This window comes from Dermacentor albipictus, unplaced genomic scaffold (assembly GCF_038994185.2).
Source record: "Dermacentor albipictus isolate Rhodes 1998 colony unplaced genomic scaffold, USDA_Dalb.pri_finalv2 scaffold_15, whole genome shotgun sequence".
Taxonomy (NCBI): Eukaryota; Metazoa; Arthropoda; class Arachnida; order Ixodida; family Ixodidae; genus Dermacentor; species Dermacentor albipictus.
Window position 1 is genome coordinate 6,033,171 of NW_027225569.1, and position 10,261 is coordinate 6,043,431.

At 45.8% G+C, this 10,261-nt stretch overlaps 1 protein-coding gene across 1 annotated transcript; it reads left to right on the forward strand.

Moving 5' to 3' along the window:
* Positions 1 to 1,142: 1,142 nt before the first annotated feature.
* Positions 1,143 to 3,718, forward strand: LOC135918537 (vacuolar protein sorting-associated protein 4A-like). Its single transcript, XM_065452152.1, has 2 exons — positions 1,143 to 1,947; positions 3,164 to 3,718. The coding sequence occupies exons 1-2, from the start codon at positions 1,220 to 1,222 to the stop codon at positions 3,594 to 3,596; spliced, it is 1,161 nt and encodes a 386-aa protein (XP_065308224.1). The 5' UTR covers positions 1,143 to 1,219; the 3' UTR covers positions 3,597 to 3,718.
* Positions 3,719 to 10,261: the final 6,543 nt, after the last annotated feature.

Genomic DNA, 10,261 nt, shown 5'->3' on the forward strand with positions numbered 1-10,261 from the left:
GGGAGCTGGTGCGCCCCAATCGGTATGCGGCGTGCGGCCTTCGAAACGTTGGCCCTGGAAAACTTTCTGCATGCCGTCTGGAAGTCCGTCAGAACTATGACGCACTCCTAGTGCGGTCTCGTTGTGATGGCTGCCTCTGCAGCGCTTGCTCTGGAAACCAACGATCCATTTATTTCTGTCCCGTGATCGTCGAGTACGCTGGTGACAAATGCAGTGCTTGTTGATGTGCTGGCCGCATCTGCGTATAGGACATTTGGGTGGTTCTCATACTTCCTCGCGAGCGCCTGCGCCCGGGCATCTCGCCGTCCGATGTGGAAGGTCGGGTGCATGTTTTTGGGTATTGGTGAAACTAGACAATCACACCGCAAACATCCACAAAATAACGTTAGTGGATGTTTGTGGCGGGGTTGTATAGTTTCAGGTTTAGATATAAACCTTGAACTTTCGCTCTTAATCTGCTTATGAAGGAGTTGGAACAGCATTCTTTGGCGTGCGAATTTAGCGCGATTCCTTAACATAAAGAGTCCAAATCTTTCGCTTAGTTCTGTGCGGGAATCTAAAACACCATACTTCTCTTAAAGAAACCTAATGGATTTTATTTGTAAACCCTTGATATTGTTTAACGCTGGGAACCAAACTACGTCAGCAAATTCTAATATAGGTCGAATAAAAGTAGCGTAGGCTAAGAGCTTTGTTTTTGGCGGTGCAGATCGGAGTCGCTTTTTAAGGCAGGATAATCTCTTTAAGGCGGATGGTATAACATGGTTTTCCTGCGCTTCCCATCTAAAGTCATTTGAAATCACTAATCTAAGTTACTTGTGTTTCTTGGCAAAAATTGTTGCACTGTACCAACGGTGGCACATACCTAAGGGCGTGGGCAGGCCCACTCCTTGGCCGGTGTCTTGAGCTCAATATGGATGCTGATGATAATGAGCGTTAAAACATGGAATGTACCCACATCCCGCATGGGAAATAAGTCAAGATCGCATAGTAGTAAGTTCAAATATTAACACTGAATCGTATAATTATAAAAGACAAAACTAGAGACAGTGTTATAGTGCGTAATTGAAAATTCAGACCAGCATCGTGGGTGAATAAATATTAAATAGCGTGTGCAGAACAGTTCACCTATTTCACCACAGATCCGCGCAAGGGGAAGACGACGCCGAAGAGCGGGAAGCCGCTCCTACCGTAGGTCGCCGAGAAAGGAGTGCCAGCCATGGCGACCGAAAAGTATTCGCCGGCCGCCTTCCAGTCGGTCTTGGAGAAGGCCAACGAGCAGGCGACTAAGGCTGAGCAACATGACCGCGATAAAAAGCTGCCGCAAGCGTTCGTCATGTACAAGCAGACTCTGCAGACCTACCTCACTGTCATTGAAGACATGCTATTCCAGTGCATCCGTTTCCAGGAGCGGAACGAGGACCTGCTGCGTATCATCACTCCGAACGACAAATACCGCAAGCCCACGCATCCGCAACCCGACCGATCGAAGCAGGACACGGACATCAACGACTTCGAGCCGACGTCGAACATGAACAGGCTCCCCGGAGTGATGTCCATCACGCCCGACAAGCCCGTCAAGTGGAGTGACGTCATAGGCCACGAGACGCCCAAGTTCGTTCTGAAGCTCGCCATCCTGGACCGGTGCCCGATAAAGCACCCTATTATGTTTACCGGCAAGCGTAAGATGCTCAAGTCGATTCTCCTGTTCGGCCCGACCGGTTGCGGCAAGAGCTACCTTTCCAAGGCCATGATTGGGGCCGCGAAGGACTGGGTGTGCATCGACGTCAACGTTGCCTCACTGATGAGAGACGCACCAGAGGGTGCAGAAGACCTGTACGTGAAGTCGCTGTTCAAGGCAGCCAGACTGGCGGCTTGGTGTCTCCTAGTTCTCCAGGACTGCCAGGAACTCTTCAAGCCAACCGACAAACCTGTAGAGGAGCACAGGTGCACATGCCTGTTTTCTTAGTTGCATTTAATTTTTTTTTACACGATAGGCAGCTTAGAATAAGCAGACGGAATATTCAGAGAGGTAATTTTAGTAGGCAGTCGGAAAACTACCTAAAAGCTCGCTCGTAAATCAATATACATAACGACGCTTTGCCGGACTAAGTGTTTGGTTTGGAGACGAGATATTTAATACTCCAATTACCTGCGTGCACATCCGACCAGGAAACTAATTGTACTGCATGGGAACTACTCGCAGCCACTTCGAGTGAAGGGGAATAGTTGACGAGTTCGTGCTGACAAAGGAATGGGCTAGGTAGGACTAGGCAAGAATAGATCTGCATAAAAATACCGCGTTGTCATACCACACCCATGAGTTGAAATTTGCATCCCGGATGCACGCTTGGTGCCTTCGTTATGAAAGACGATTTTACTATTTATTTCAAGCAAATTTGTCCAAAGTCCCGGCGGCTGCTAGGGTGGCATGGCGTCGGCGAGTAATGGCGGTGGTCGCGGAAGTCACCAGCATGGGTAGTGTGTCCACAACCTATTGAGAAAGGGGATAAGCGCTCGTCGATTAGTTTGCCACTTAGAGGGCATGATATCTGCATCACTACTTGTCATTTTATACTCGTTGCTGTTGTGCTTCAGCAATACGCTGCAGTAGCACTTAAAATAATCCGGATTTGGTCTACTTGTTCCGAAGAACGTTCAGCATTGATATAAAACATTTCAATTTTTTTCTCTATTTCATGATCTCACAAAAAATGCGTGTAGCTCTGGATGAGCTGTAGTTCTAGCGATGGTTACTTAGCGTCAATGAACACAATGATATAGAAAGGAACAGCAGATAATACAAACGCTCCTATCCATATGGAAGCGAGCTTTGGTCTCGTTCATGTTATCAATTTCATCCTCACCTATGTTTAAGGCGAGCGTACATGCTATCTTCGTAATACCCAAACTATTTCATAATCTTTGCTCGCGCTCAGCAACCCCAGAGCAATGTACTACGATCCAGGCGTGTAATGCTAACAGATTAATCAGGCACGTGCGCTTCTACGGCATCTTTATACGAGGAACGTTCGCAATTGGCAAACGCATAAGAGGTGATGTTTAATTTCATTTTAGTGGCGGGGCTGGATGAATAATTTAAGCAATTTGCATCTACAGCAGTATGGCATTCAATGTAATGAGCTTTTTTTTTCTTGGGCAGATACCAGAAGTTGCGCCAAAGTATCGCCAACGAGGTCAAGTACATCAACGACAACATGACGGCTGAGATCACGGTGTGCATCGCTACCACTAATGCACCGAAGCTTATCGACTCCTTCTTCGCCACTGCATTTCAGAAGCGCATCTTCATACCGATGCCGAGGCCTGAAGAACGCATGCGCATCTTCAAGCAGCACATTGGCAAGTCCCCGAACACAATCACTGACGACCAGTGGATCGAGCTAGCCGACAGGACGTCGGGCTACAGCGGAGAGGACATCCTGTCTATTGTCATGCACACTTTCAAGGACACCGGCGATTTGACCTTCGAAGAACTCACCGCCGCCATGGAACAGTACAAGCCAAGAAACACTCCTGAAGACATCCAGGATTGTCTCAAGTTTAAGGACGAGCATGCCAGCACTTCCGCGTAAAGGTGCGCCGCCCTGACATGATTGGTCAATATTCGAGTATCAGCAGCAAATTGTCTGGCCAGGCCAGCGAGCCATAGAAGTCGGCGATGTACAAAAATAAAGACCTTGGCTTGTTCGCTTCAGGGATCACCATTCATTGTTGCACGGTTGCGTTTCGTTTGGAAACGATTTTACTACAAAGTCCACTCACATCGAGCTGAAGATCCCAGTATTGCGTTACATGACCAAAAATTAAGGAACGTGCGCCATTAGGATCTATATATATCTACCTGTTCTGTTGTTGTTGTTGCCATGTAGGGACTTGCCTAATGCGGGGAAAAAGATAACGTGGACTCTGGAGCGTTGAATCAATGACTGCGCCGAATAGCTCGAACACTTTGTACATCTTCGCGTGAAATATTAACCACAGCCGTGCGGATAAGACCTATTGAATGTTCACAAGAGCTATGCTGAAAGATCGTATTTGCTTGGTCGCCATTGTGCCTCTGCACTACTGTGAGCCAATTTGTTTCTCATCAAGCCGGTAAACATCCACGAAGTCGAGAATCTGCTGATATGGTAACGAGGTGAAAATTGTTATTTGGTGCGTCCGATGCAACAGTAAGGAACAACTCCTGTGCATATGTACAACTAAACAATGTAACATATGACAAGTACCATAATGCGAGAAATGGAGGGAAAAATAATTCGGGCAGGAATTGTAAGCCGACGAGCTCAAGGGCTGTGCTATTGTCCGCCTTTTTGTGTACTTTTGCACATTATGTAATTACACCATCTAGCCTAGCTTGCACTCACGATTGTACAAGTGTAAACAAGCAGAAGTCACGAATAAGAATGATGATGGCCCATGTCTTTCTGCCGCATGTTCCGCTAGAACAATGGCATGCAGTGTGGGACGGTTTCGATATGCACGGTATGCGAGTGCGCACGCATAGAGACACCCTAGTGCACGGCGTCTGTAATCTCAGATGCCATGGACTGGGCAAGCACTCTGTCGTAATTCTGGCTGATGGCATTCTCTACTTGATGTAGTTATGGAGTTGATGGAGTTATTTAATACAATTCTTCAGCCTCGTCTTGATCGGGATTATTAAGAAAGAGCCACAATTGCTTAATTCAAAAGACATCCGAAACTATCAATCGTTCGCGAAGAACACTTCCTGCACTCTATTTCCAGGACTACGCAAGCATCCACGCACCTTTCAAGTCACTAAAAAACGCATATAAGCACAGGTAGGGCATCACGCCATCTTCCCCCTGAATAAGGAACAGGTCAGTTTCAGTTAACTCTTCATTCGCAAAACAATCAGTAAATAACAAATAGTATGCAAACGAGGGTCCCAAAATCAATGACTGCAATGAGACCCCCGGTTCTAAAAAGAAAAAAAAAAGATGTGTACAAAACGTGGGTTGAAGCAGCAAAGATTTAAAAAAGAACTACAAGGAAAACAAATTAATGCGCGTAATGCAATACATTGGTAAGAAAAAACAAACGGAAAATCCATATATCAAAAAGCATAATTATGCAGAGAACATGTTATAGATTATGAGACTACTTACAAAACGAAATAAAACATCCTAACTTATCCTTGGAGAAATTCAAAGACGACGATAGTTTCAGTGAATGGAGTACGTCATTCCATATTTTTAATGCTGAAAATGAAGATGTCATTTTTCCATAGTTTGTGTTAAATTTAAGTAATAAAAAGTTCGAATTATGAGCAAACCTAGTGCGGCTGGTATCAGTGAGTAAATTATAGTCCACAAATTCGTAAGGAAGCTATTCGTTAGGTAATTTTAAAAAAGAGAATAGTTAGATGATACATAAACCAGCTAGATACAGGTAGTATAAGGTTTGCCTGAGGAAGCGGGAGAGCATTTGAGTAAAAGTAACTGTTGGTGATTATGCGAATAGCCTAGCTCCGTATGTGTTGAATAGGCGAGAGGTGGCAGTTATGCGTGTTTCCCCAGGAAGCAATACCATAGATAAGAGGACTATGAATGAACGCAAAGAGGTTTTAAAATTAAATGATTGAACTGACACCATTCAACAACTTTCGCTAGTTCATTGTTCAGTTTAATAAGTAAGGTTTTTAAAGAGTTATCATACATCGAAATAGTGGTATCATCAGCATATAATATAGCTTTTGAAAGGTCAAGAACATCGGGTAAGTCGTTAATGTAAATGCAAAACAACAAGGGTCCCAGTATTGAGCCCTGTGGTACCCCTTGATCAATAACTGTCGACTGAGAATAAGCGCCGCCTACACTGACTGTTTCCTCACGGTCATGTAAGTAACATTTAAGAAAAGTTAAAGCTGGGCTTGTTATAGCTGAAATTCCAGTTTTGCAAATAAAATGATATGATTAACAGTGTCAAAAGCTTTAGTAAAATCTGGTTCGTGCTGGTCCGGGACAAGAGTCCCGAACCAGCAGGAATTTTTGTTCAACTCGGAAGCTTTTCTTTCGAAAAACCCGTATGGGTTTTCATAGTAGCAATTGCTACGAACGGGTGGTGTCTGATTTTCACTTTAATAATTACTTCTCTCCACCTTGCGGGTTTCCGCAGAACTACTACGTCAAACTCTTGCCTTTGCATCCTGTTGTCGACAAATTCGATTTCGCCCTACCGTCTGCTAGCCGCCTGGTTAGCTCACAGGGTAGAGCGACTGCCCCGGAAAGGTGGTGGTCCCGGACCAGGACAAATTTTTCTTCAACTGTGAACCTTTTCTTTGGAGAAACCCGTATGGGTTTCCTTTGTAGCAATTGCTATGAACGGGTGGATGTCTGATTTTACCTTTATTAATTACTTCTCTCCACCTTGCGGGTTTCCGCAGAACTGCTACGTCAAGTTTTTTAGGGTATCTGCAATCACCCACTGCATAGCGAACGAATTACCTACACTCGGTTAATTCAGGCGCTGTATTGTATATAGTTTATTCTGTCTCACCTGCTAATACTATTTTGTGAGCCATGTTATAGCGCGAGATTTATTATTACTATTATGTTGCCTGGAATGAAGTGCATTTGTGGATCAGAAGTAGAGCACCGTAGAAGTATGGTAGCCGTCGGGCTCTTGATTCCAGCTCAACAAATAACATTTCTTTCTCGTTTCACTTACCTCACGTATTCCTTTCGTGATGTATAGTAGTACCCGGATACCAAGCTCATGGCAGCTTAGCTTAATGAGATCATTCAGGAATGGAGATGTTTTCCAATTTGAGGACACACCTGCTATATCACCCGAAGCGGAACGCTAGAAGGCACACAGCTGTGAATCGTGACAAAGGAAAAGTGAGGATACCTCACGGAGCGGGTACTTCTAGGCCTGCACGTGGGCTAATCAACCAAGTTTTGCAGCTTGGGGTTGAAGGTTAAGTTTTTGCGATATTGGTGCTTACTTAACGACGTTTTGCAGTGCAACGTTAAAACTGCAAATAAGGCATACTGACGCACGTCACAAACGCTGATGTTAAGATCCTGGGTAAAAGCAACGACAAAACACCATGTGAACTTTCGGAAGCCTTTCACATAAAAAAATGAAAATAATGGAAGTGTGAGGTGTAATGTATAGCGTGGAGCATAGTTTTTTACAATCTTGCCAATGATATTGCTGATTTTGATTAAGGCCCTCTTTAGCGTTACCGTCCGCGCACTGTTAGTGAGTGCATGCATAGTACATCTTTCAAATTTATCGATTAATGATGTCAGCATCTGTGACGTGTATCATCTGTGAGACTACTTTGTGGTTGCTCCCTTGCGCTACACTGTATCAAGAATCAGGTTGGTTTTGGGTGACCTTGACTATATAGTGGGATTCCGAGCTCATAAGAGCTTTGCGAAGAAACTTAGTTGGTGAATGCATGTGGTCCCTTGTTTGAAGAAGGATATAAAAATGTGTATATCATCCACCAACAAACAACAAGAACATCCTTTCAAATCCGTGTGTTTGAACCTGCACCAGTTACGACTGAATAGCTTTTGTAACAGAATATGTGCGTAGAATGGAAACATTCCAAGCGCGTTTCGTTACTGAGGGTAAATAACCTGCGTACGCGCTGAAACAACGCAACATGACTGATTTATTTCGCCTTTCGCCTGAATGTCTGTGGGAAATTCATTGTGGTCTGCTGTTACAGTCATATTTTCAGCAAATAAGGATGCCGAAATGTGAGCTGCTGTAGTGCCTCAGCGGCACGGCAGCAGCTATGGCGGCCGGACGCGGCAACCACGGCGTGAAGCCTAACGGCCGGCGCGCCAGGCTGAGCGGAGAGAGAGCGCGATTTCCTCCAACGGGGAGAAAGGGAAGACGGCGGGGGAACCCAACGTTGGGCACAGTGGGGCGCTAGTAATCAGAGCACTCCGAAACCGAAAGGGAGACTATAACATCTGCCTGGTTATTTCTGTTGTGGAGCCGAACGGATGTTCACAATAGGGTAAAACTGGCTGAGTTGGTTGGTCTTCATGGTAAAAACAGGTAAAAGCATGGCAAAAGCAGCGCAAGAATAACGGCAACACAAAACAAAGAACTCCACAGGACATGCGCTGAACAAACAAATATTTCTCGAACAGTAAACTCTATAAGCTTTGTAGCGGTTTTTTGTTATAGTTTTGCGTAGTGTGATGACCATCATGACTACACTGCTTGGACTAGTCCACATAATAATACTAATAGTAAATTTCATATTCTGCTAAATTTGAAAAATATTATCTCTTTCGGGGTTTTCGTTACACAGTGGGATATGATGTTACTTTTCTAAAGAGAATACTCAACAAGTACCAAAATTGCAAACCGTCTATGCGCGTCTTGCGCTGGAGTTTGAGGTATAGTAGCGGCGCCTGGTGGCGGCGCGGGAAACGACATCTGGGTCGTACCAGCTTGGGTCGTATTGAGCCCTGGCTGTGGCGAAGCACGTTTCTAGGCCGAGTTTTGCGTCGATTCGCACTTATTTCTGCCCTGTTGCGAGTGCGAAAAGTCCCGTCACTTCTCACAGACCATGCTGACTACACTGCGAGCTCGCCGCAGCCTATAGTTTAACGAAAACGGACTCTCCGTGTGCCGTGGGACGCAATGCTGGGAGCAGAAGGAATAGATGACGCCGATCCGGAGAGACCTAGCCCAGCCTTGAAAAGGCGTCACCGTCATTACTTCTGCGTCGTGGGCTGCCATGAATAAGAAGGCCTGAATTCCAACGTCAGATTCTACCGTTTTCCTTCAAGGCCTCACGAAGTTGAGCGACGGGCGCGCTGCATAGCTGCAGTTCGTCGCGCTGAGTAAGCGAAACTTCGCGCCATGCTGACTGCTTCGCCTGTCTTGAAGCTTGCTTGATTATCTGCGTTCTTAATACTTCGGTCTTTTGCACCTACAGTCCCGACAGCAGACCGACATATGTAGCAGCAGGCATGGCTGGTGATTCAAGATTAGAGACCCGGCCACAGCGACAATTAAGAATTCGACAGATGGGAAGTGGTGAAGTGACCAGGTGTGTGCAAATGACCACAAATGGCCGGGCCCATTCGGTGACAATTCACTACCCCACTACGAGCAGCACAGGTTAGAGAGTCAAATGTGCTCATACTTGACCTCAAACCAGCATGTTGAGGCGGCGCAGCAAGGTAGTATTGATGAAAGCAGATCGATGTTCGAGCGCTATCATTAAAAGCTCTATCAAGCTACAGCGCACGAGCTCGCGGTGCAGCGCGATTCGCACGTACGTGCGAGCTCATATGCATTGCATCAGTTATTACCAGTTGCTAAAAGGGACAGATGGCCGCTACTACAACGCAGGCATAACTACTTGTTTAGCGGCATGTAGTCAACAATGATTGCAGGGCGCCCGCCGTTTCGCGGCATGTCGAAAGACCGCTGCCGACGCGACGCGTACGATCGTGCGCTCGAGCAGTTCGTACATCGCGGCGAGTGATGATGTCTGCTTACCGCTGCTGTGGATTCATTTATAGCGAGAATTTTCTCGCGTTTGTGTGCCTGAATCTAGCAGCGTGCAAACCTTACCTGAAGTTCTACTTCGTACGCGACTCGCTTCACTTGCCATTGACACCGCGCTAAAACTTCGCCGCTTAATTCTTGAACGGCGTACACGTAAGCGGCACTGCATAATTTCTTGCCTTTACGCAGCGTGCCACCCCTGAAAAAGTCTTCGGCGCCCGATATTCGCTGCAGGCCGTGATACACCACAAACGAAAGGGGGGGTCCATATTGTAAACGTGCTTTCCGAAGCAGATGACCTAGCTTGGTACGACCCGTTTTAGGACAGAGGGCGCTTTTTATCACCTTTTTCGCAGCGCCCTCTGGGCAGTGCAAGAGCCCCATTCGAATTAAGCCAATCTAATACGGCCAATTTGCATATTATATATAAATAGTATTCCTTCTCTATTCGAGTCATCTGTATAGTTAGTCTGTGTTCTATCATTTGGAAAATGGTTACCCTGCTATGCCTTATTATCTTTTTAAAGCTATCTCGCGCGCTACCTTTTCTTACACACCGGCTTCTTGGTCGATCCTCTGTAGTGGGTAACCGCCATCGTTTCACGAGCAAGCAAACACGCAATCAATCTAGTCAGCTACACACAAGCGAAACAATTGGCAGTCGGGTGTGTCGCAACATTACTTGATCGCTAAACACTTAAAATTTGAAATTAGTCGT